At 30.0% G+C, this 27,619-nt stretch overlaps 2 protein-coding genes across 17 annotated transcripts in view; both read right to left on the reverse strand.

The window, feature by feature from the left end:
- Positions 1 to 18,893: 18,893 nt before the first annotated feature.
- LOC147806536 (uncharacterized) lies at positions 18,894 to 24,305 on the reverse strand. Its single transcript, XM_087149668.1, has 3 exons — positions 24,175 to 24,305; positions 22,656 to 22,903; positions 18,894 to 21,709 (listed from the first exon to the last, which is right to left on the reverse strand). Exons 2-3 carry the CDS (start codon positions 22,887 to 22,889, stop codon positions 19,025 to 19,027), a joined length of 2,919 nt encoding a protein of 972 aa, XP_087005794.1. The 5' UTR covers positions 22,890 to 22,903; positions 24,175 to 24,305; the 3' UTR covers positions 18,894 to 19,024.
- Positions 24,306 to 25,856: 1,551 nt separating this feature from the next.
- LOC107438973 (NAD kinase) overlaps positions 25,857 to 27,619 on the reverse strand; it is a 68,266-nt gene continuing 66,503 nt past the window's right edge. For all 16 annotated transcript variants that reach the window (XR_006225589.3, XR_011636818.2, XR_015435938.1 and 13 more), the window contains one exon: positions 25,857 to 26,737. The gene's annotated coding sequence lies outside the window, so the exon portion shown is untranslated. The remainder of the gene's footprint in view (positions 26,738 to 27,619) is intronic.

Here is a 27,619-nt window from a genome sequence, read left to right on the forward strand (position 1 = left end):
TTGTTTACTTCACAACACTGAATTACTCCTTTTGCGTTATTAACATCTATTTCATGACTTTCCCGATTTTTATCAGTTTCTGCATCTTGATCATACTGAGTTCCACCTTTTCCTGAGATGATAGAGTTATCTGCTTGATTTTCACAAGTTGCATCAGTTAGATCACTATTCTTTTTATTCATTTCTGAAGTTTCGAAATTTTTGAGCTCCTTATAGGATTGCTCTATATTCTTGTCACAAAGAATTTCACTTTCCGAAGTGATAGAATTTTCTTCTTGATTGTTCTGCTTTCCTAAAGCCAGATCAGCTTGTTCAAATATTTTCTCCTTTTCAAACTCTTTATAATACCGGCTTTCCTCATAGGATTGTTCACTGTCTGAAGAAGAATCACTCAGGGTTGCTTTAGATAGTTCAATTGTAGCTGAAAGTCTTGTATCAGAATTTGCATTTTTATTCCTTAACAATTCAGGTTCAGCACAAACTAATGATGTTTTTTCAAAGAAATTTAGATCATTACAGCTATCATCATTTTCCCCAACTGATAAGCTTTTTTCAAGAGCATTAATTTGTCTTAAAAAGTCTGAATCCTTTCTTGTCCAGTTTTCAAAGCAAATATTATCAGGCAGTCGGTGCAAAATAACCTGGCACGGAGTGATTAATGACAGCAACTCATTATCCCTTGTGATCTTCATCTTGAAATTTTTAGCTTTGAAATGTGAAGGTATACAAGATTTTCTATTCTTTGTTTCAGAGGACATAGTTCTTTTAAGCTTAGACGCCTTATCCTTTTTCAGTTTACCAAGAAAATCACTCTCAAATTCTTCATGAGAAATTCCATCTGACGATGATATGGAAGAAGTGCAACCAACAGTCAATTTTTTTGAAGAAGCTGTTTCAACAGACATAAAAGAATTTTCAGAAGATACTGAAGATGGTCTTCTCTGGTTTTTACCCTTGAATTTAAGATCAGCACCAGAATCTTCATTTAGATTGGAATTAAGACAGCCATTGCTTACAGATCTTTTGCGTTTTAAATTAGAAACAAATGTTTTCTCAGTTTTTAGCTTAGATGTGGAAAAACCTTTGTCAGTCATAGATTGTTCATCAGACCGACTTGGAACAGTTTTAATAGATGCTGAAGAACTTAAAGAAGATGATGATGAAGATCTACTAATAGTTTTAGTGTTCACATGTCTCTTTTTCTTATGGCCGGTATCTACAAGTTCATCAATATCAGATTGGCAATCCTTGTCTGAATCTTTATTTGTATCACAAATCTTAGTTTCACTATTCAGAGACAACCTTTTATGCTTCAACTTAGAAGAGGAAGATGAAGATCTGCTAATAGTTTTAGTGTTCACGTGTCTCTTTTTCTTATGGCCGGTATCTACAAGTTCATCAATATCAGATTGGCAATAATTGTCTGAATCTTTATTTGTATCACAAATCTTAGTTTCACTATTCAGAGACAACCTTTTATGCTTCAACTTAGAAGAGGAAGATGAAGATCTGATAATAGTTTTAGTGTTCATGTGTCTCTTTTTCTTATGGCCGGTATCTACAAGTTCATCAATATCAGATTGGCAATCATTGTCTGAATCTTTATTTGTATCACAAATCTCAGTTTCACTATTCAGAGACAACCTTTTATGCTTCAACTTAGAAGAGGAAGATGAAGATCTGCTAATAGTTTTAGTGCTCACGTGTCTCCTTTTCTTATGGCCGGTCTCTACAAGTTCATCAATATCAGATTGGTAATCCTTGTCTGAATCTTTATTTGTATCACAAATCTGAGTAAGGGACAACCTTTTATGCTTCAAGTTAGAACTGAACTTTTCACCAACTTTTTCTTTTGGAACAAACCTTCTTTTCTTCTGCAATGGATGAACAGAATTCTTATTCACTGCTTTTTCAATTGATGATGAAATATCTACAGAAGAACACGATGAGGATCTTCTATGATTTCTATCGGATGATGATTTAGTTGATGTAGGTTGAAGGTTAATGTTTTCCTCTTCAGATGATGAAATATTTTTTCTTTTTCTAGATGTTTTATGAATTTTTTTAGAATTATTAATGTATGAAGAAGATTTTAGCCTTACTCTTGTATCTCCAATATTTGTTTTCGACTGTTTAAAAGTTAATTTGTTTTTAAATGAAACGCTATCATCAGATAATGATAGACTCATTTCCTTACCTCTTTTTTCAGATATTTCATTGACACTGTTTATAGAGGAAGAAGATGACTGTCTCGCTAATACAATTTTAGCATTTGTTTTTTCTAGATTTGATGTAGACTTAACTGATATGATTTCATCATCATCAGATGAAACAATTCCCTTATTTCTCTTTTTATGTGTTTTATAAACTTTTTCAATACAATTTACAAAATAAGATAGTGTTTTTGAATTATCAATTTCCTGATTTTTAGAAGTTGATGCATTCTTTACGGTAATTCTATCATCCCTACCTGATAATAGAATTCTTTTATTTATTTTTCCACGCATCCTATGAATGCCTGTAACATTGCTGGACGTCACCAACCGTGCTCTTTTATTTGTTTTAATTAGATTAGAAGTTGATAAAGACTCAAAAGCATCGCTTTCCTCATCAGATGAGGAAATAATTCTTTTGTTATTTAAAACATTCTGTTTCTCAGAGGGTTCTTTAACAATGAAATATTCTGAAACATTTATTTTATTTAAAATGACTTTGCATGGTTTCATTAATGATACAAGATTTTTTCCAGATTTTATAATTTCATTTTCTGACTCCTCAAATATATCAACATCAGATGTAAGATGTGTGAGTAAGCCTTCTTCACTCATATCTTTGTCTTGTGACACATTTTTGGTTGATGATATTATATGCAATTTCTTCTTGGATGATTCAAGTTTTTTACCTTCATGTTCCGATTCCTCAGATATATCTACATCAGATGTATGTGGAGTATTAAAGCTTTTTGTACTTGAATTGTCATCTTCTGCAACTTTGTTGAGTGATGTAGTTTGATGCGATTTTTTCTTGAATGATTCAGATTTTTTATCTTCATATTGTGATTCCTCAGATATATCTACATCAAATGTATGAGGAGTATTAAAGCTTTCTGTACTTGAATTTTTATCTTCTGCAGCTTTTTTGAGCGATGTCTTCCTATGTGATTTTTTTTCGAAAGACAATGGCTTTTTACTTTCATATTCCGATTCTTCAGATGAATCTATATCAGATGCGTGCAGACTATCTAAGCTTTTAGCACTTGAATTTTCATCCTCTGCAGCGTTTTTGAATAATGACTTTTGATGAGATTTTTTCTTGGATGATTTAGGTTTTTTACCTTCATGTTCCGATTCCTCAAATATATCTACATCAGATGCTTGTGGAGAATTTAAGCTTTTTGTTCTTGTAAATTTCTTTTGTGTGATCATTTTAGATGATGACTTTTGATGCAAATTTTTCTTGGAACACTCAAGTTTTTTACTTTCATGTTCAGATGAATCTACATCAGATGCAGTTTTAGTATACAAGCTTTTTGCATTTGCATCTTTGTTTTCTGAGGCCATTTTAGATGATGACTTTTGGTGTGATTTTTTCTTGGATGATTCAAATTTTTTACTTTCAAGTTCGAATTCCTCAGATATATCTACATCAGATGTATACAGAGTATCTAAGTTTTTACTTACATCTTTATCTTGTGCAGCTTTTTTGAGTGATGACTTTTGATGCAATTTCTTCTTGAATGAATCAGGTTTTTTATCTTCATGTTCCGATTCCTCAGATATCTCTCCATTAGATGTATGTGAAGTATCAAAGCTTTTAGCACTTGTATTTTTCTCTGCTGTGCTCTTTTTAGATGATGACTTTTGATGCAATTTTTTCTTCAAAGACTCTGGTTTTTTACTTTCATATTCCGATTCTTCAGATGAATCTATATCTGATGCATCCTGAGTATACAAGCTTTTTGCATTTTCATCTTTGTCTTGGGTGGCCATTTTAGATGATGACTTTTGATGAGATTTTTTCTTCAATAATTTAGCTTTTTTACTTTCATTTTCTGATTCCTCAGATATATCTACATCAGATGTAAGCGGAATACATAAGCCATCTTCGTTTCCATTTTTGTCTGGTGAGGCTTTAAAGAAAGCCATTGATGAAGACTTTTGTTGAGATTGTTTTACAGATGATTTTAACTTTCCATACCTCCTATTTTTAGAAAATAATTTATCAAGAATCGGAATACTAGGTAGGCTACTGTCAGTTGATTCACAACTCTTTCTGCTAGACTCTGTTGATGCAGATAATTTTCTATTTTTTAGACTTTTAAAAATTGGTTTTTCAGATGAGTATGAAAATCCATTTGATGCTTCAACATTTGACTTGCTCCCCCCTTTGGCGCATAGTAATGTTTTTGTTTTGTGAACCTCATTGGATGAGTTATTAAGCTTCGAAAAATTTATTTCCTCCTCAGATAGTTTATACAAGACAACTCTGCATGGTTTAATTGTAGAACAAAGATCATTTGCAGATGTCTCATTTTCAGAAACATTTTCCTTATAATTAAAATTTGGTAATGGATTTCTTGTAAACACTAACTTCGATGCAGTAAGTGCATAAGACTTCACAAATTTTGACTTTGTCTTCATAACTTTTTTATTTATTGGCAATTCTATATTTTTTAATTCTATACCTTCTGTGAGTTTTTTAACTTCATCAGGTAATTCCTCTTCAATGTCACTAGCACTTGAATTTATATCACTATCACCAGTTCCAGAATTAAATGAAAGTTTTCTGGATCTATAAGTCTTAAAAACAGTTGTTTTTTTAGTTTCAGCAGGTGTCTCGTGTTCAGAAAAAAATAATTTTTTTAGCTGATCTTTTCTAGCCTTTTCTAAATTTTCACTTGTTACAGTTTGATTTTTTATTGATTTAGTAGAAGTTAATTTGCTAGTAATATTTTTTGTAGAATTCTTTTCTTCATTTTCATCAACATCTTCTCCAGTTGAGGATAATTTTCTGCGATTTATCTTCTCAACAGATAGTCTCATACTGACATCACCATCACTTGTATTATCACTATCTTCAGCTACATGCAAAAAATTTTTATACTGTAAATTATCAACAGCAGTTTCTTTTTCAGTTTCAGATAATTTGTCTGGCTCAAAAGAGGTTAATTTTTTAGGTCTACCCCTCTTTTGAGAATATTTCTTTTGTTTGGCAGATGGTAGATCTTTATGTTTATTTTTCTTTTGTTTAATTCCTAAAGAGGAAAGTTCATTTGTTGCCATTCCACTTTTAAGAACTTTTTTAAAAGTGGACTTATGTAATTTTTTTGTTGAAGTCTCCAATCTATTTTCATCTTCTTCTGATGAATCAGTGAGACTTATTTTTTTCTTTTTATTAGTTCTTACATTATCACTTTTTGAAATTACATCACTATCATCAGTGTCATATGGAAATAAAGATGTTTCCAATGTACAAACTACATCATTCTGTTTGCTTACACTTCCATAAATTGTTAATTCTTCCTTTGTAAGCCTATTCAAAACTATCTTGAAAGGTTTAACCAAAGACAAGATATCTTGATTTGATATAATGGAATTATTTATTGTAAGGTTTTCATCAGTTTCGTCAATAAGGATTGATAACACGTCAGTTTGAGAATCAGAGGATACCTTACATTCAGAAAAGTTTGAGTGAGATGAAATACTTCTACTCTTATTCGAAGATGCAAATTTATTGTTTTTCATATTAATAAAACCAAAATCTGCTTCTAAATGGTCCTCAGAAGGATCAAAATTTGATGGTGAAATATGCTCTGGGAAATTAGGACTGTCGAATTTCGAAGATTCGCTTTTTTCCAGGATTTCTACATCAGCAAATTCCACGTCATGAACATTCTGTTCCTTTGGTATAGTATCGCTTGACTGTTGCGTTGAAGAAATTGAAGCTGACCTAAAGTCACTCCTAGAAAGACTACCCTCTTCGGGAATAATTGATCGGTCAATTGTTGATAATAGATCGTCAATTGACGGCACACTAAAAATTCCAGTACAGCTATATTCGGACGAATCAGATTCAACCACACCATACTCTTCTTTTGATTCTTCATTTTTAAGATCGTCATCTGATTTGGACATTTTATAGACTTATGAAAGCATACAATTTGAGTTTAGAAACTAATTTATCACTTTTTCAGGTGTCGCATATAACTTTTTATTTGATGTGACGGTTCTTTATACTTAAAACACATTTTTTCATTCCGCTAATGTATTTATTTTGACTGCTTTAGCTTGTAATTTTAAAAAAATTTTACGAGATTTTTGTGTTAGCTTATAGCTCTAATCTCATAATTAATGAAGTCTGCGGGTTACGGGTAGAGACATATTCATGACATACGTCAAAACCAAAAGTGACACTTTAGCGCTAGTAGCTGGTGCAGTCTTAATTTTCGCGAAATTTTTTTATTCTTAACATGGCAATCTAAGACGTACACTGTTTAATTCAATTTCTTCATTAAATAAGAAAATAATATTCGAGCTATTTATTCTATGGGTGGCCTAATGTAAACAATAACAAGCGTCCTTAAACCGGAAGAAACTTAGAAAATTTCCGGTGTATCCCTCCGCTTATGTTATGACTACGAGGCGATGTGTTAACAAGCCTAATATTCTATGCAGTTTTGTTATTATAATTTGGGTTCAAATCTAAACATAATTGTACCATTCATAAGAGCTTTTAGAAATGTATTGATTCTCAGAGGTTGTAAGGCCGAAAAAAATTTTGGAAAGTTAATATCTTATTGTGAGTAATTAATTATTATGAGTAATTATTGTGAGTCATTTTTCTGGAAAAATTGAGTCGAGATGGAGTGGTATACAAATTAAAAACTATCACCTTTTTTTCATTTAGAAAACATTTTTCTGACCTCTAATTCAGTAAATTTAAAAGAAAAACCTTATTTAAGTTGCTAAAATTAATAAAAATTTCGAAGATGAAATTTATTTTCAAAATAAGACACCCTCCTATTACTATCATACCATTTCCAACATGCATCCCACAAGTTATCTAAATCCTTACTAAACAGGGTTTTTTTATATCCTAATGCCATTCTAAAGCGTTCTAAAGGTATCCTGAAACTGTCCTAGTTATGACATCATTAAGATATCTGCAGGTGGGACATTCTAACACGCAGATGACATCCGTAGGACATTTAGCGGTAAATATAGGACTTCCTCTGGAAGTCACAGAATCCTAAAGATGACAACTTTCGGATGTCATAACGAAGTCAACGTGCTGTATAGGTTCTTAAGGTTTGCTATGTTTTGTATTTTATTCCGTATTTGGCTACATTTGAATAAAATGTCGCCAAAAATATCTTTAAAAATATCTTTTTAAGTTAGCCTAATTAGAAAATATTCTAATGATTATAATATTAATATGATAATGCTGAAGTTTAAAGGCTGAAGGAAAGAACTCGGTACATGTGAAATACTGCAAAAGATATGATGCAATAATATGATGGCGCGTTTTTTCAATCTGCGGTGTAAAAATATATCGGAAGCAGTAACCCGGAAGTCTTGCGAGAGCAATTTAACCACTAGCGCCACCACCCTTAGCTTTACACGATCACACATCCATATATATTTATATCATACTAAAAATAATTTTTAATTATAAACATGCATATATGAAGTAAATTTTTATTTTTACACCCTCAATTTGCTTAGCAGTAAAGTTAATATTGAAAACTCTAAAATATTTTAGAATTTATTATTATTTTAAATAAAATAAAAATTTCATTAAAATGAAAATAAAGTCTCTTTCTGTACTCTGTACAAATAAAACTTCGGGAAAAATTTAATAACAAGTATTACGCAGATTGAAATTAGCAAATTATTCTCTTTAAATTTTAACAGTAACTTCTGTTTGGTTATCACAAAGAATTAATGTACAATTTTAAATTAGCAAAAAAATTCTTTTCCATCTATACTTAAAAAGTCTTCTAAAAAAGTTATAATAATTTAACATACTAGTGCATTAAAAGCTAGTTTTCATACAATGCAAATTTATTTTACATAAAATCTCTACTAAATGGCAGCACCAGTAACAAAATGGGAAGTTTCGAATATTGAAAATTTCGATCGGCTTATATATTGGCGATCGAAATGGGCTACAGGTGGCGTAGAGTAGAACTCTCTACTTATGGCAACACTTGCATGCTTTTACCATTAGCGTATGAAGAAGGAAGTACGTTAGTTTAGGTTTTGATTTTCAAATAGATCGAAAACTTTTAAGTTAGGAAACTATATGGAACTAAAAACTATTATTGAACATAGTTCCAAAAGAAAGAATAGTGGAAAATTTTAAAAAATATTTGTGACATTTAAATACGAAAAATATGAAGAAAGGAAAATATCATAGTACAATCCTATTCAACTGAGAAGAGAAGGAGAGGGAAGGATCAAAATATTAAGAAAGAGGAAAATATCATAGTACATTCCTACCCAGGAAGCATAAAACCTTACGGCAACCTTGTGTCAGAATTTTCTTTTTATTGTCGCGAAAATGTTTGTACTAAAAACCTTGTTTCAAATAAAGCAAAAATGTTGCAATTTCAAACCTTTCATCCTAAAAGGATTATAAAAAAAAAATTTAAATCTTTTTTGAGAAGTACTGTCACTTAGGGATAATGGTCACTTAGGTCCATAATTAAATTTTAGCTGACGTCACACTAGCGATAGGTATCCATTTATAACCTTCAATACTTAAAATTTAAATAATTTTCAAAACCATAGAAACTGCTTAAAATAATTAAACATATAAAAGATATAACTGGGCAAAATGCAAAATTTTAATAAATTATTTGAAGCGAACTTATATTGTTTTTTGTTTCAGCAATGGTGAAGCAGTTTTAGAGACATGAGCTAAGCAGTGATATTTTTCAGGGAAGCAATGATATGTAAACATTTAAAAATGGCATGTTATGTTTATTTAAAGTAAGACAGATTCACTTTAGCTATTCTACTCAAAATTAAAAAAAATGTAAACATAATTATATGCAAAAATTTCATTTTGTCAGTTTAAAAGTATTCATATAAATAATAAAAAAAATTATAATAAACAGATTTTCAAAAAAAGTACTTTTGGTTCACTTATATGGCTTAAACCACTTTGGTTCAAACCAGCCAACGCTGCATTAAGCTAATATACTCAAAATCGTTTTCTCAATTCCAGACAATCCGGGGCAATAACTTTAATAATATTGGTCAACATCAATGCTATGCTAACCTGCCTTGTAGAAATTTCATAAAAAAGATTATTAAGCAAACTTTAGAGGATGTATTGGGGGACGGTCTTTAATGTCTCGGAACTTGTTCCTTCCAGCTTGGGTGTCTCATTTTTTTACTGTGTCTTTTATAAACTCTTCTTCTTTTACTTGCTTCAATTTTATTGATATTTACTTTTGTACTATTTAATTGGTTTTAAAAGTACTGTTTTTAAATGTTTTACATTATTGCTCTTTTGTAAATTTTGCACGTTTATCTTTTAAATTGTTCTTTTAAATTATTCTTTTAATTGACACTTTTAATATATTGCTGTCTTAATGTTTATCACCTTTCATGATTTTAGCTGCTCTACGCCCGCCATGTTCATGGGCTGTTGCCATGTCTGATGTGTATTTTATGTATTTTATGTTTGTACTGCTTTCTGGATTTTTTTAAATTTTAATAAACATTTACCCGTATGCCCTAATTAAGGGCGGGTCGGGGTAAATTCTTCCATACTCAAAATCGTGGGGCATGAAATAATTTTCTTTTGCTTTAATACTTATCTAATTTATTGGAGCTGCACTTACATAATATAATTAATGCACTCTAAAAATAATTTCACGTTCGTTTGAATAGATTTATTCAATAGAATACATTTCATTCATAATATTTATTTTATAGAATATGTATTTCTTTAAAAATTTCTAAGGCAATGTGTTTCTTCTTCATTTTTCTTTTTGAAATAAAATTTTTCATAAGTATTATTCTCACGGATCCAGTGACTGTTTGGGGGCTCCCTTCTGGTTATGCCCATGCGTAAAAGACGGTACTGAGCCTAGACTAATTATTCTGTAGTAAAACGCTTTTAAATCTTCAATTTTACCTGGGGTTAAAATCTCTTTTAAAACGTTTTTGGAATCTGTTGAATAGATTTCAAATGGAGCCCTTGTTGTAAATTAGCGTAAATCCTTCCACAAAAGGAAATGTTTACCGCCGTCCATGGTGGGAATCGCCTCCACAAAACTGTAAAATACTAAAAATAGGAAGTGTCTCTGTTTTGTTCGAAACCTAATTTGAACCCATGAAACGTTTTAATACACCCAACTATTTTGAAGGGGGAAAAAATGACAGGCGTAAGTGTAATTTGTGAGGTGCTCACACTCATATAAAAAATTCTGCTCGTTTTAGTTGTTATTTCAAAATTTAATTCAAGAAAACCAAATATTAAATTTTGATCTGATCGTTGCAGCTTCTGGGATTTAATAGTCGATTAAACTTAGCAACGTGTACTGCAAGGATTTTCTTTATTGATTGTAAGTAATCATTTTCTAAATATTTAAATAAATGCTTATACTTAAATAATTAGTTAGCGTTGTATGCGTTCGTTATATTTTCCAGAAATGGTGTCTATATGCAGGGACGCTGGGATATGACTGCTAAGATTTTTCCAAAATATTTTATTAAGTGGTAGAAAGTTTAAAACCAAAACTTGCGAAATTTTAGATAATTTTGATAAAATTTAAAATGCTTGTATGCGAAATTTCGAAATGAACATTAAATGCGAAATTTCGAATTATTTATAAGCAGTGGTGGAAAAAATAATTTTATATCACATTTATCAAGTTTTTTCTTCACGAATAAATGTCGACTAATTTTTAATAGAATATGAAGTATTTTGCATTGAAGCATATCTTGAGTTCAAGTCTTTTTAGATTTATTAAACAATTTGTAGTTTGAAACGCATATTATAATTTGTGAAAACGTTTAAATTTAATTTTGCAATCATAAAATCACAAATGGAATGCTAACACGATAAAATACATTAGAAAAGAAACATCCTATTGATATTTCATAGCAAAAAGCAAACGATTTTAAAATAATGACAGCTGCCTCTTCGGGCGCCATCTTTTTTCCCCCTTTTTTTTATTCTCTTTTTTTTTTTAATTATTATTATTAATTTGGTGACATCTGAAGTGTGCCACAAAAATTTTGAACAGTTGCTTTTAACCTCCTAGAATTACTAGTCATCCGTAAAAGAAATAGCTCAAAATAGAAATTTTTTAACTTGCGTTAAAAATGTTTTTCTGTCCCTCTACGTTAAAAAAATTTGCTCTTCAAAAGCATTGTTATAGAAATCTTTCATTAATTTCCCGCTTTATTTCATACATTGATAGGAGGATTATTACATCAGAAACTCCACCGTCAACTCTGCTCGAGTAAGTAGAATTATTTATTAGCATAAATTTTGATTTAAATACTATGAAGTTTTCTTTAAATGGCCATAATTGATTATAAGATTGATTGTTATAATATTTCGGCTTTCACTTGCAAAAAATCAATGCAGATAATATTTTTTCCTTTTCAGCGTGAAGCGGTAATTTTTTAAAATATAGCAGTTTTTAGAGAAATAGTGCGGGAAGCTCTTAGTCCTCCTAATTAAATTACTTCAGCTATAGTTAGTTTTAAAAAAATTAGTAGTAATTAATACTTTCTTTAATTCGGTTTAACAATGCTAAATTCCTGAAAATATTCCTAAAACATTTGAGTAGTCTTATTATCAGTATCTAGACTTATTATCAGTTTAAAACATATTCATTATAATATTACTGGCATTATTTTCCTTCCCCCCTTTAATTTGAACATATCAAAGTCATAACCTTTTCGAAATCTTTCAACTTATTACAGGTGCAAAATCGTAGCGTCGGAAGATAGGTGGCAATCCTCCCTTACCCTCAATAATTTTCCTCAACTTTAACATTGTTAAATTTTTGTTAAAGAAAAAAAAGTAACAATAAGCTATTTATGCTGTTTTATTTATAAAAGCTAAAGTTATAAAACGAATTATATATAATGTATTATCGCGTTCACAAAAGCAAAGCTGGAAGCTCTATTGGATTTTTCAGTAGACTACTGGAATTTGCCAGTTTCTCCTGGTCTACAGGTTTAATTAAAATTCTCCTGGTTTCTGTAAATTTTAAAAATTTCCAAAAATTGAGTATTAAAAAAATCCTTATTAAAATAGAATTTTTGTACAGATTATCGCTTGCTTGCTAGAATATTTAAATAAGTATTACTAATACATAATGAAGCGAACCTCATTTATAGAATTCAATTCAAAACTTTTTTTGTTCCAAAATGTTCAGTTTATTTTTATTCAGAACTCTCTTTTTAAATTAATTAAAAAATCTTCTAACTCTCTTTGATGAATTAAATGTCAATTAATATTCGAAATTATGACTAAACATAATGCGTAACAGTTCAAGTATTTTTAATGTCAATCATAACTGGAAAATATTGCGGTTTCTATTTTGATGACTACAAAAATCCCTAAGTATAAAATATTTAGTACATTATATAACAATTATTATGAAAGCCGAAGAATAATGTTCAGTGCCTGTCACTTGAAAAAAAAAAGATCGATTGAAAAAAATTAAAATAAAACTGATAGTTGTAGTTATTTTCATGCGACAATAAATTGCTTTAAAAATGTAATCTACATACTAAAGAACAAGTATATACAAAAATAAACAAATCTAAAGAAAACGTAACACAGCTATAATTTGGAAATAAAATCATCAAATTAAAAAGAAACTAAGAACGAAAATAAATAGACCCGTCTTCTCAATAAATGAAATGTATAAGAAATAAAAAAAATTAAAAATTAAAATTTGGCTAAGAGAAAAATTTAATATTTTCTAATGTTAATAAGCTGAATTTTTGGCATCATTTTCTAACTAGGAGTGGTAAGAAAATTTCCACAGCAAAAATGCTGTGTTTATTTTTTATAAGATCAACAAAAAACTGTAACAAATAAATCTGAACGATGAATAGCAATTAGTTGATCGCCCCTAAATTTGAAATTTTGACTTAAGGAATTATCAAGGTTTAATATTTTTCGTTCGTTCAGTACTGTATAAATCTTTCATAGCATAAAAACAGTACTGTATAAATCCTTCATAGACTGGACGAGTGAGCCATAAGACTACTAGTAGAAAGGGCTGGAGCATTATCATATGAAAGTGAATTACCTTAATTACATTAAGTTTTGGGCTGAGGAGATAAATTTTAGCACTCACATTTCTAATCTTACACTGCGTAAAAATAAACAAAATCTTCCGATTAAAATACGGTCAAGAAAGGAACTCAAACATAACTACTTAAACTTATGTGGATGCGTCGTTTCTTTTCACATATCTAAACGATTTCGAAATAAATTTAATGCTCTGGGATAACGTTGAATTTTCAGCGGTTATTTTAGAGAAAAGCTCGCTTTTATAATGTATGATGTCGATAAAAATATTGTAATTGAAGAGCGATCTGTCAGATTTAGCGAATCATTAGGAGGGGGCCGTGCGGGCACAGCCTAGTTGGTAGGGCACTGGGCCCATCTCCAACAGTTCATGGGTTCGATCCCCACCGGCCGAAGACTCCCCGTGTAGTGAATGGTGACTGATACACGTTAAATCTGTCGAGTCGCAAAGTCCTCCATGTTCCCATAACAAATCAATTCCTCTGGGGGTACTGATCCAGGAGTTCCCTTGTCTTCTGGATTGGGTTCAAAATTACAAGGCTACGGAGTTGAACATTAGTAGTCGTAAACCCAAAAATTGGCTCGGCTGTTCAACGACGGTTATAAAATAAAATAAAAATCTTTCGGATGAAGTAAATTTCGTACAAACAAAAGTGAGTGTAGCATATGGAACATTGAGGATTTGACCCAGTTTGATATATAAGTATATCAACCACAGTGGCCGGAAGTAGTGAACTACAAGGAGCGAAACTACGCTACTTTTTTTCGTAGTTTGTAGTGTACTGTGCTACCTTTTAAAATAAGTAATGTAAAGTGTAGTGCAACAAAAAAAAAAAAAAAAAAAAACAGTAGTTCGTAGCGATTTTTTACAACTACTTTTTATGTTTGTTTAGCAACGAAACAATGCTCAAATTCAGCGCTAATTTTTCGAATCGAATTATTACAATACTTCGCGAGTCTGTCAGTGGACGCTATAAAAATGCTCCTACTGCTGAGCATTAATAAGAATTATGCATTTAGAATTACGTATTGCTAATATTAAACTAGCCATTATGAATAATAAATATAGCTAATTTATCACTTAGGCCCCACCTTTAAATGCGAATGTACTCTCATAAATTATTGATGTTCATCAAATTGAAGAAAACTTTTTTTTTTGTACTTTAGTTCTTAGAGAAATCAAAAAAGCATTAAACACTTAACAAAATTTAAAATATTTGATAATTTCCTAGCATTTCTTAATTGAATATTCGCTGTCGAGAAAGGCATAAAAAGAAAGTTTTAAAAAATAAATTCGTAATAAAATGGTTTAGCAAACTGGCTTATTTAAACATGAATTTATATTTCTTAATGATTGATCACATTTGAATAAGCCAATTTTTTTTATTCCGAACTATTTTGAACATGGGTGTAAATTAAGTTTTCTGGCCAAATTCGTCTTCTAAAAGTAGAGAAATAGTGACTACATCTCTAAAGTACAGGGATGAGATTCTTCCGCGGATTCGCGGATTTCCGCTTTTTCTCAGATTTTTCCATTTTTCCCGCTGAAATTTTTTTTTGCACAAGTTAAAATATTTTATGAGGAATTTAATTTTCCGCGGAGCGAAATTATTGAAGTCCTCATTCCTCCCTCTGAAGTTCCTCTAAAAATCATTTCCTTCGGATAAAACTGGTTGACCTTTATACAGGGATGAGATTTTTTTCGCCTTTGTCTCTCGAATTTCAGCCCTTTTATCAAAAACTCAAATTCTCTAAAAATTTCGCTTTTTTTAAATTTTTTTTTATTTATTTATTTATAAATATCCCGTTTTTTTTTAAAAAAAATTCAGTCGTTGAAGTCAAATAATTATATTTATTTACGATTTTCAAAGAAAAACAGAAAATTCAAACTACGTCCTAGCTGCTAACCCTTCCGCATGTTTACTTATATTAGCTATTTTCTCCGATTTCACAGACAGAAAATAAGATTTTCCGTATTTTTTATCCGTCGGCGGGATAGCTCGTATTTTTATAATTTAGACGTCAATGCTTCTTGTATTCTAGAGTGAAAGCAAACAAAAAAAGCAAAAAAAAAAAAAAAAATAGAGGTGGATTTGCGGTGAAAATATTTCTCTGCTCATTCAATTAATCTTGTAAATTTTTACTTATTGTGTAAACAAAAAACAATTCAAACAAGCCTTTTAGAAATCCCAAGTCCAGACTCTGAAAATATCTCGATTTTTATTCACGCGATTTTAATATCAATCATCGATTTTCGTATTTACCTGATTTAAAAGTTGCGCATTGCAATTCTTATTTACGCTTTTTAAATATCGTACATTATGACTCGTATTTACGAGATTTAAAAATCTAATATCGTGTTTTGTATTTTTGCATTTTTAAAATCGCGAATTTATTATCAAACATCGATTTTCGTATTTACCTGATTTAAAAGTTGAACGTTGCGATTCTTATTCAGGCCATTTAAATAATGTACATTGCGATTCTTATTTACGAGATTTAAAAAACCAATATCCCGATTTGTATTTACGAGCTTTTAAAACCCTATGTAGCTACGCGAGCTTAAAATCCAATGTCGTGATTCGTTTTTGCGGTTGTAATATCGCGCGATTTTAAAATTATGCATCTTGATCTAAAAATTACGCATCATGATTTGTATTTTCGCTTTTTTTAAATTCGATGTAGTTTCATATTCACGTGATTTAAAAGCCTCATATAGGGATTTATAATCACATGGTTTACAAGTTTAAAAATCGCACTTTTTTTGTCAAATTTTTGTTTATATATATATTTATTCTTGGTTTTCCTCTTTTTTACTTTCTGCCTACTCTCATCCCTGAAAGTAGTTTGTAGTTGCTAAATTTAAAAAAAAGTTGTTGCTGTAGTTAACTACATTTGTAATAAAGTAGTTGCAGTTAACTACAAAAATAACATAGTTTTTCCAACCACTGCTCAACCGCAAGTCGGAAATGAAACCTAAAACACCCTCCAACCGAATCAAGGAGTGAGCATTCTCATGGATCGTCTCAAGAAAGTACCGAATTACAAAATGAAAGTAATCAAAATACTCCGGCATTAAGACGCTTTGAAAGAATACAAAATAAATTATCCGATAAACGCGAGCTTAGCCTTGAATGGATATCTGTTCATCTAAATTATGACCAGGTGGTATTCGGATATAGCAATAAATAAAATATAGCAATAAATATTCGGAATGGAAAATGAACTTCTTTCGATGGAGAAACATAAGGTTTTCAAATTAATTGAGAGGCCTAAGAATGAAAAGAGAATAAAAAGTAAATGGGTGTATACAATTAAAAATGTCGATAATAACAAAATTCACGAAGCGCGACTGGGTGCAGCTGGTTTTAATAAAATTAAAAATGCTGATTATTCTGAATTCTATTCACCTGTGGTAAACATTGAATAATTCAGTTTATTAATTGCTTTTCCAGCAAAATTGGATTTATTTGTTAAATTTTTGATGTTAAAACTGCATATTTATGTGGTGAGATTGATGCAACAGTATGTATAAAAATGTCTCCAGGCTTTGAAGATAAAAAAAAAAAAAACATTGGTCTCACTTAACTTGCATCTGGCAATGGCGTATTTACTAAAATAAATGACAATGTTTTTCTTTTCGCAATTTGTGTGCATGTAAATGATTTGGCAATCTTTTCTAATATTTTAAAAGTATACCTGGATATCATTTCAAAATTTAATCAAACATTTTCATTAAAAGAAACAACTAATGGTTCAAAATTTTTAGGCATTAAGATTTCACAAAAAGAAAACGGAATTGATTTATCTCAAATTCATTACATAGAATGTTTAATAAAAAAATATGGTTTGGAAAAATGTAAGAAAACTAATACCCCCATAACTAAAGGTGAAGATAGAAATCCCACTGCTGATATAGTAAATCAGACTGATTATCAGGAAATCGTTGTTGAACTTTTATATTTAGCGAGTAGAACCAACACCCTCTGTAACTAGACAAGGCCTGAGCGCGTGAAGAATGAGTCATCAATAGTAGTCCGTCGCTTTTCCTCTCTGCATCAGCGGCTGAGAATATGTACGCTTAACTTAAGAATTTCTCGTTGAGCAAAGATATTACCATTATGTGATTTTCGCGAGAAAAAGTTATTTTCAAGCTTATAATATTTTTTTAATAAACATTTCCATAAATGGTTAAAGACAACATCTTTCAATTTAATAATATTAAAAAAAGATCGTAATTAATATTTTTTGTAAAAATTATTTTTTCCTTTAACTGAAACTTTGTATGGAAATATTTTATGCAATTTCCAATTTATTTTTCTAATGAATCACAAATAGTTATTTTTAACAAATTTTAAGAAACGCGATGTGATTTTTTAAAACTTTTTTTTTGACAAATTTAATATATAATCACTCAATAAATAGTAATTTATTTACTTTGTAAATTTTATTAATATTCTCTCAATTTTATTAGCAAATCGAAAATACGGCAAATAAATTAATACAATGAAAATCTAATTTTACTTAATATTCTTAAATTCTAATTTATCTATTTCATACATAATTTAAATTTGTCGTTTTTTGTCATAGAATGGAAGCTTTATTCCACAATGCAGTTAACTGTTCTATTAGTGAACATAATTTACTGATAGATAACTATATAACCAAATTAATTTCGTATTGATTTTAAATAGGGTGAAACACTTAAAAAAAGTTATTACAAATTTAAATTTTATTTTTTGTACATAACCTATTTAATTAAAAGTAAAGATAAAATGTTTAACTTCCAAAAATCAAATTTGAATTATCATACATTTTAAAATTTTAATTTTTTTGTACATTCACAACTGTAGTTCACAACTGTTAAACAGAATTATCGACACATAGAGAAGATAGAGTATTTTTACTATTTTATTAGACAAAAAATATCAAAATATAAAGCTATATAAAAGAGTCAAATTATTTACAGAACATTAATGAAATTTAAATACATCATGAACTAGTCACACAAGTTTTTATTCACAAAATGGAATGAAAAATTTACTTCTAAATATAGTCATGAATATAACCTACAAATATTAATAACCAATTCAATAAAATTAAATACATAATGATTTCAAATAAGCTGCTATTTTCTTAAGGATTTTAATACATAAAATATAAAAACCTATTCTTTATCCTGGTTGAAAAAAATTTTCATTAAATAAAATATATAATTTTGAATTTTTTATGCAATGTTAAAAAAGTCCTTCAAAACAATTATACAAAAATTATAGCATGATAATAGTAAATAAAATAGATTTGAAAATATATTATACAAAAACAATCTACAAGTGAAAAGAAAATTATAAATTTCATAAGCTTGTATTACACAACAAATTAAAAAAAAAAAACATTTTTTTTAATTAAAATCAAATACTATATTAGAATATTATTTAATTCTTTTAGATCATGAATTTTTAAATGTAGTATTAATGACATTTTTAGTCCCTAATTTGAAAAAAAAAGCATTTCTAAATAATATGAATAAAAATTCGATGAACAAAAGTTTGAAATTGATAGCATATTTTGATAAAATGATTAAAAATATGCAACATTCCAAAATTAAAGAAAGGGGATGCAATATATTAAAAAAGTTGGAAGTAAAAAAAGTAAATCTTTTAAAAAGAATCAAATTGCAATTAAATTTATTTATATGTAATGTTTATTTATTTATATGTTATTTATATTAATGTTTTTCCAATGTACTTAATTTGCGTTTTTGAGAAATTTTTTTAACCACATCATTCTTGTTAGAACAATAATTTTTAAGTAACATGTTAGCGGTAGTCCAAATTATTTTTTTGACGATCAGCTCAGCAACGTGACCTGATGAGCACACATCAACATCATTAAAAACTTCAAAATCTGTTAATAAGTTCATAATCAAATTTGTCATGAAAAGCCTTTGGTGTTTAACTGCAAGAAATTGTTTTTCGTGCAAAGGTGAAAGAAGTTTTTCTGCAACTGCATACGAAAAGCACACAATTCTGATTACGTTAGAATTAGGGAATTTCAAACTTCCCCTGTTCATGGAAGATATTAATTTATAACAATCATCAACTGCCAATTCTTTGTCCATGGTCAGTTGACTTTCACAAGAAACACACTTCAAATTTTTACATATTTGATAAATACAATACCCAGCCATATATACAAAAATTGGTAGTTTATCATCTAAATTTGTGATATCAATATCAGTGATAGGTATGTTGACATTTTCAGAAATATGCTCATGACATTCTGTGACATCAATATCAAATTGTGTTATGCTAAATTCTCCAAACTTGGATGACTTTAAAGTCAATGGCAAAAAATTTTGCATTCGCAATTTACTTTCAGATTCAAAAATCTGCCGTATTGAAACAGAATACTGAGACCCTGCTAGTGTTCGATATTTTCCAAAACGTTCTTCTAATGCATCTGATTGCAATTTTCCTGTCAAAATGTATTTCATTTTTAGCTGATTACTGCAGTAATCAGTTAAATCTAATATTGCTCTACACGTATGATTCAAAGCACGATGAGTTTCTTTCGTTAAAGTTCCGGTGCTGCAGCCTGAATTTTCCCACACATCAAGCCAATCAATGAACTGTTTTAAAAAACACCTTCTCTCATCCTTGGGTAAGCTTGTAAGAGGATACATATATAAATTTTTTAGTCTTATACCCTTATCAGAAGATTTCACATTTACCACCCACCACCAGCGAAGAATTATTTCTATAAATGCAGCAGTTCCTTGATAATAATTTAAGGATTGTTTCTCACCTAACTCCAACAAGGCTTTGACTATAAATTCATTAAAGATTCGAACAACTAGTTGGACATTTTGGCGCTCAATGTTTGTAGGATTCAGGGCTTTCAAAGTTAAGCCATAACCATACTTGACAAGTTGAGCATGCTCTAGCTCATAAAGTTTTCTCAAGGTATTAAAGGAGGCAGTTTCAAGTTTATTAATGCAGTGACTATCTTGAAAATTTGGATAAAATATACAGCAACCATCATTTCGTTGGTTTAGCCAATTGTTGCGAATACATTTAAAAATGTGAACTGCATCTATAATGTAAAAAAGCAGCCTTTGGGGATTAACAGGATGGGGGTATGCAATTTGCATTTTTGGGGGATCAGAAAAATAAGACATAGCTTTGCCATTGATTGCATTGTTATCTGTAACGATTGCAATTACTTTATAGCCTATATTTTCTAAGCCAATAATTGTTTTTTTAATAATTGAAAACAAAATATCAGCTGTTATAGATTTTACTGGCAAAATGTGAGCGACATCTTTATAGTTTGAACACAAGCTTGAAATCATAAATGTGTGAGCACTAGTAGCAGCTTGCTCACTGTCAAAAGCGAAACCAACTATGTCACCACCTTTATAATCAAAATAAGGCTTTAAGTGTATTTCATCTAACATAAGAACTACATTTTTCTCATGTTCTTTCACATATTTGTATCTCTCTTCAACATATTTCAAAAAATTAAAGCTGGCTTGTTCATTTGATGGGTTCAAAGGAAAATTGGAAGTGATTTTTCTAATTGTTGTAGGGTGCGGAAGTATTAAGTTGCCTGAATTTCGAATGAACCTATAAGCATGTGGAGATATAGAGAAGAGCAAAGAAAAAAAAACTAATTGCTCATGTTCATAATGTCTATGTCCCTTTTTTAACATAATTAGTTTCGCTTGTTCTTTTAAAAACTGGATGTTTTGTTTTGATGATTCCACATCCTCGCTTGCAATCTTGTCAAACATATCATTTAAAATTTGTAACGATAACTCTGGGTTATTTTTCTGCTGAAAGTTCTCCAAAATCATCAAGACATCCGCTATCTCAAACATTGAGTTGGTTTTTTTAGGTAATTTAATACCACATTTTAAAAGCTGAGTACTACCATAATATGCCGAAATTTTTAATTCTTTATCAATTACCACAGAAGATTTTATTTGTGGTACTTCTGCATACTCTACATGAGCAAATATGGCAACATCAGTTTTCTTGATTAAAGTCCAATGAGGAGGGAGATTGAAAAAATTCAAGCAATTTAAAAATTCATCTTGCGAGGAGAATAAGTTTTTTTTATCCTCGTTTTCTTTGCTTAACAAACTTAGCTCAACAATCTTACTGAGCTGTGCATTTTCTAATCGATCCTTTTTTTCCTCGGGATTTTCTCGATGGTTCTGTGCACTTGATAGATAAGTTGGACAACCAGGAAATAAAGCAGGTACAGCTTCAGCTTTCAACTTAGGATAACGCAATCTAGTCGACAATCTTTCCCCGGTTTTACTGTCGTAAATAAATGTTTCTCTTTCCACATCATGGGAATGGAAATGTAATTCACATACCTGAAAAATAAAAAAGGAAATTTTTAATACAAATTTAAATATTTACAAACAGTATTTCAATTCATAATGCAAATATTATTATTAAAAGTTCCAAGCCATCAGAATCAAATTTTTTAAATAGTTAAAAACTTATATTGTTTGTTTGAATTTCTTCATCAAGGAATTTTATAGCAAAGGTTAGCACGTTTCTGCCAAGGTCAGGGGTCTATCTAGGTTTTTCTGAAAGGTACCTATTTTGTGAAAATTTAGACATAATTTGTGAAAAATTAAAAAATATATTAAAAAATCAATACAAAAACATGGTAAAAATATAGATTTATTGTCTCTTAAGGGATACAAAAATAAAGTTTTAAGAAAAAGCATTTTGTGAAACTACCGTTTTTGCTAAAGTTGAATTTGTGAAACTACCGTTTTACCTAAAATTGAATTTGTGAAACTACCGTTTTACCTAAAATTGAATTTGTGAAGGTACCGCTAAACGGTAGTAAATTCTGCCTGGACAGACCCCTGAAGGTGGTTAAAATTACTGGCCGCCACATTTGTGGCAAAAAACTATAGAAATTAAGGAAATGACGTGAAAATAAATACTGAGATTGACATACAATGGTCAATTTATCGAAAAAACAATTAAATGTAAAACAAAGTACAGTTCATATACAAAATTATCACCATTCAAAATTAAATATTACATTGTTTGTACTCCACAGTAATTTATAGTATAACAAAAGATAAGTTTTGATGCAGTTTCTAAACTTAAACAATTTCTAACCTTTCCATGCAAGTTTTTAAATTTTCTAAGTAAATTTTTTTAAAAATTTTAAGAGGACTCTCTTTTGTTTTGCAGAACTAGAATGCATTACCATCAAACAAGATTTGTGAAACTTTCATCTATTGCATATTCTTTAAATTTGAGCCATCATTTAAATTGATTATGTAATTTTTTAGGGTTTACATTTATGAATCAGGGAATCTAACTAATTATAACAGCATGTTTCCTAATAAAACATGCTTCTCTAATAAGATTTATGTTAGTATTGAAATGAAAACTTACTCTTGATGATTTGGATGGAGTAAAATTCTCTCGTGGTATACTTTTTAGCCACCTGTCGCAGAGCTCTTTATCTTCAGGGAATTTAAAAATTGAAACTTTTTCCGAAGAACTGTCATAGTTGCCTTTGCAATTGGGAACACAGCAACGAAAAGGCATTTTTAAAGATTAATCTGAAATAAGAGAGATCAAAAATAATTTAAAATTATTTGCTATAATAATAAGCACATCAATATAAATTAGCAATATTTAAGTAATACTATATTGAAAAAAATAAGTTCATATAAGATTAATTGAGGTTGTTATGGTAGAACAGTTTGACTAACAAAATCAATGCATTTTTGATAGTAACCAAAAATTTAACACATTTTTTCCATGAATATTATTCAGACTTTAAAACTCTTTGAAGCAAATTATAAACTAACTAAGTTAAAACCAGAGATTTTCGGTTAATAATTTTTTTTAAAATTCAAATTTAAAAACTGGTAACGGAAGGACATTTTTTCGACATGATTATCAAGTTATCTTACTTTTCATAGATATTCAGCCAAACTATTAAACGAAAAAATATGAATACAGAGAAAAGGGTTCATTTATTATAATTTGACTGGGATTTGAGAAAAAAAATTATTTTAATTATAAGAATGAGCTACTTACAGTAAACATTTTAAAAGTGCAGGTCTAAATAAATTTATTGATTATTTATTATACTTTATAATTACATACCATTTATTATTTCTTGGAAAAAACCTAGTTAATCTAACTAATTATAACAGATTACTTATTATACTAACTAATTCTATTCATATAAGAATGAGCTACTACAGTAAACATTTTAAAAGTGCAGATCTAAATAAATTTATTGATTACTTATTATACTTTGCAACTTATTATACTTTGTAATTACATACCATTTATTATTTCTTGGAAAAAACCTTTATTTATCTTGTTTTTGAACTCAAATAAATTTCATTCTAAAAATGCATTTTATCATTGCTTTGTATTTTATCATTCAATTTTCGTAACCAATTGTAACAAGCATAAAATGTGTTTAACAAGCATAATGCTTTTATAAAAGCATAAAATGTATTTATAGATGTTTCACTAACCATTCATTTTAACTTAACGTAATAAACGTAGACTTGTAAAGCTTGCAAATACAATTTCTCAAACATAAACAAATCAACAGGAATCTAAGATATAGTGTTAAATTAAGACAAACTTTTCGATTTGAATTTATCAATTAATATTAATAATAACCAAAAATTAATTAATGTTATATTAATTTTAATAACCACATTTTTAAATTAGTAAAATTTGTGTAGCAGAGCACTCACTTTGGTACTCATCGAATAAAATATGCAGTCTAAGCAAAGTAACATAAACAATCAAAAAGATTACAAAATAGCAAATATTTAAAAATAAAAATAACAAATGAACTTACTTTATTGTCAAAAGACGCTTTTCTTTCCCTTTGAATGGAGTTAGCTAGAAGTAATTATCGTTTAAAACAACGTTAAAGATAAAAATCCACGCGTTCACGTAAAAAAAGTAATGGCTATACAGCAGAATAGAAGCTTCGACGACTTCCAGTTCGCTACGAACGAGTAGGACTTCTCTTGATGACTCATGCTTCCGTTCTTGAAGGAGAGCTCAGGCCTTGTCTAGTTACAGAGGGTGTTGACTAAGTCCGCCTTTGGTGACGTCATATTTCGACATCCCCAAGATATCAACATGAGACCAGAATGGGCCATGTAATTGTCGCAGTGACGTTACCCTGTGACGAAAATGTAACAAACTCACAATTTTACAGGGTCTATTAACTGTGACGTATTTACGTTTCAACAGCGTTACCGTGTGACGAAGATTTGATGTATGCAGGTCTCAACTGGGTCACGATGAGACGAAACTGAGACATATTTACGCATCAAAATAGCCACTGTATGACAAAGATGTGACATATTCACGTCTCTACTAGGTCACAGTGTGTCGAAGATATGACATATTCACGTCTCAACTGGGTCACAGTGTGACTAAATTGTGATATTTACGTCTCAATAGGATTTTCGAGTGACTAAGTTATGACGTGAATATGGCACATCCTCATCAGACCACTGCTCCTGATTTATCATTCGACCACAGAAGACCAAGTGCATTTTTTTTTTACCATTTTTTGGTGTTTTTTTGCTTAAGAATTGTCTATTAGACTTATGAGTCAACAAAAATTTTAATAAATATACACTCAAATTTATTAATATATCTGTCAAGACTTTGAGGAATAAAATTTAGAAAGGCTGGCTAAAGAAAGAAAATTAATGAAATAATTAGCATGGAACACGAATATCAAAAACGTCGCACGTGAATTTTATTTTTCATTTCAATTTATTTTAGAACAGAACAAGACATGCTTTTATTTCAAGACGTAAATTATTTAGGATGTACTTAATGCGGCTTTATAAAAGAATTTTTTTTCATTGTCTTTTTTATTTCTCAATTGCACAAATCAAATTTGTAATTAAATCATTGATGATTCTACCAGTTTAGAACCAGATCACTCAGCTTATTCTTTGAGGATATCATAATTTACTTATGTTAAAAATAATTTAATGGCACTTAATAAATAAACTAAAATTAATTAGATTTGAACTTACGACCAGGAGGCCCCTGACAGTTCTGTGCTTAGGACCCCCGCATCTCTAAATCAGGCCTTGGTCACACTGTGATATCGCTGCAGCAATTATATGTCTCAGTGTGGTCTCTTGTGGACGTATTAGGCTCCAGTTCCGGTTAAGTGGTCAGCCGAATGCAAAAACCCCCAGTGTTTATTTCCCAAGCATGCTTGGTACTCATTCATCGACCCACTGAAGGGATGAAAGGCTGAGTCAACCTTGCCTGGCCCGAGGATCGCACAGGAGCTCGAAGCGCTACCACTCAGCCACCGGGCACTGCCCTCTACATATTACTTGAAGTTGAAACAAAATTTCATTTCTGTTTTGTTAGATCCCTAAAACATAAACAATATTGCCAGTATCTCTTTTTTTTGTTTAGTAATTGAACAGTAACCTGTGGGCAAAAATACAAATAAATGACCATCAGATAACAGAGAGTCAATAAATCAATATGACATCAAAATAAAAAAATACTTTAATGGTAGAATGAATATGAAATACAAGTTTTCTTCATAAAAATTATTCACATTACATCATTTGGAACGATTTCAATGAATTGTAGTGAGAATTAAAATAGGCCAAAGAACTCAATTCGATATTATCATGCAAATTATTGTTTAAACCATAATGAAAGACATACATATCCTGTTTAAAAATCAATTTTTCTCACAATAAATTTCACCTTCGCTTACAAAAGACAACCCCTACCGTAAATCTTTGCGTTTCGATGGGTTTTTTTTTTGTAGTCAAAAAGAGGTATAATTGATAAAAAGTCAGACATTCTAGGATATTTTGTATAAATCTATGGGCTTAAACGAAGCAATTGCCGATGACCATAGAGCATTTTCCAAACATTAAAAATTCCAAATCCAAAAGATCAAGTCTAAATAAAAACTGATGAATTATAATGAATTAAAAGCATATTATGTCAAGTTTAGTTGATAAGGAAAATTAAGGCCATTAAAAATTGAGATAGGCTTAAATTAGCTCAATAATAAATAGGCTTAATTAATTAAAAATAATTATTTTTCATTTATACTTAATCCGTCTTTTAAGAAAATGATTTTAATATGCTTTTAATTGTTTTGACCGTTACAGTGCCCATCGAAATACAGTCAAGTCGACTACAGTCTTTCCGTTTAGTTTACAAATAATTCTGTTTCGTACAGCTGCCTCTCGGACAAATAAAAAATAGCACTTAGAAACTCTGGTGTACATTTTGAGGTGTTCATCTGAAGTTCCTTGAAGACAATACTTTTCTGAGTTGTCCGATAAGCCATTTATTACAACCATGATTTTTTTGTGGAAGACACGCCAATTCGACCAATGAAACGATTTCTGAAATATAAAAAAAAAGAAAGAATGGTTATAATTTAAGAACATCGGTTAAAAAAAAGCTTAAAATTGTATAAAAGTATCTGTGATTGATCAGACGAAGCAAATGTGTTAATAATAACTCCCAAAGGTGGCGCTTTGGAAAATATTGTGTATTTCTTATTGTCAATGACAGAAATTGGTGGTTGTTGACTTCCACCAGAAAAAGTTGATAGTCACATAGTCGCTCAGGTAAATGTCCGAAATATATACTAGGTCTCGTTAAATGTCACTGCCCGGTATGCCATACATCAATGTTTTTTAAGGTCAAGAGTCACTGCCCGGTATGCCCTATATCAATGTTTTTTTAAGGTCAAGAGTCACTGCCCGGTATACTTTTGCCTGGTATGCCCTACATCACGAGGTACTGGCTTCCTGCCAATAATATTTTAGTGTCTCGCTGAACCTACACCTCATTCAATTATTAGAAATTTGAAGAAAAAAAAATTATAAAATGAAAAGTTTCTTTCATTTATTGTGGGGTAGTGAAAGTGCGGAATTTGATTTTTCTGCCGTAATTAAACAAAATGATTAATGAATGAATTAATGAATTTAACAATGATCAAAACATAATTAAATTTCAAGTAGGGGACATCAACGAGTCCTTCGCGAGCTACTGGTGTCTTACCGATGATATTGATCGGTATCATATACCGATGATATATGATACCGATATGTCTTGCTGATCTACCTCATTCAATTATTCCAGATGAGCCGCGATGGTTCAGGGCCTACCAGTCAAGAGATCCAGATTCGAATCCCAGCGATGGCTGGGCGATATGAATTCTGCTCCCGGCTCACCCTGACCACAATGTTTACGTAAAATATGACAGACAAATCATTGAT

Source organism: Parasteatoda tepidariorum, chromosome 8 (genome assembly GCF_982258835.1).
Source record: "Parasteatoda tepidariorum strain Cologne lab strain chromosome 8, Ptep-v5.0, whole genome shotgun sequence".
NCBI classification, from domain to species: Eukaryota; Metazoa; Arthropoda; class Arachnida; order Araneae; family Theridiidae; genus Parasteatoda; species Parasteatoda tepidariorum.

Excerpts from the sequence above, each read along its gene's own strand:
- LOC147806536 (XM_087149668.1), bottom strand. The coding sequence starts at position 22,889 with ATGCCTTTTCGTTGCTGTGTTCCCAATTGCAAAGGCAACTATGACAGT. Across the intron at positions 21,710-22,655 it reads AACATGCTGTTATAATTAGT|TTAAAAATTTCCTTTTTTAT; the intron begins TAGATTCCCTGA and ends TTTAAATTTGTA.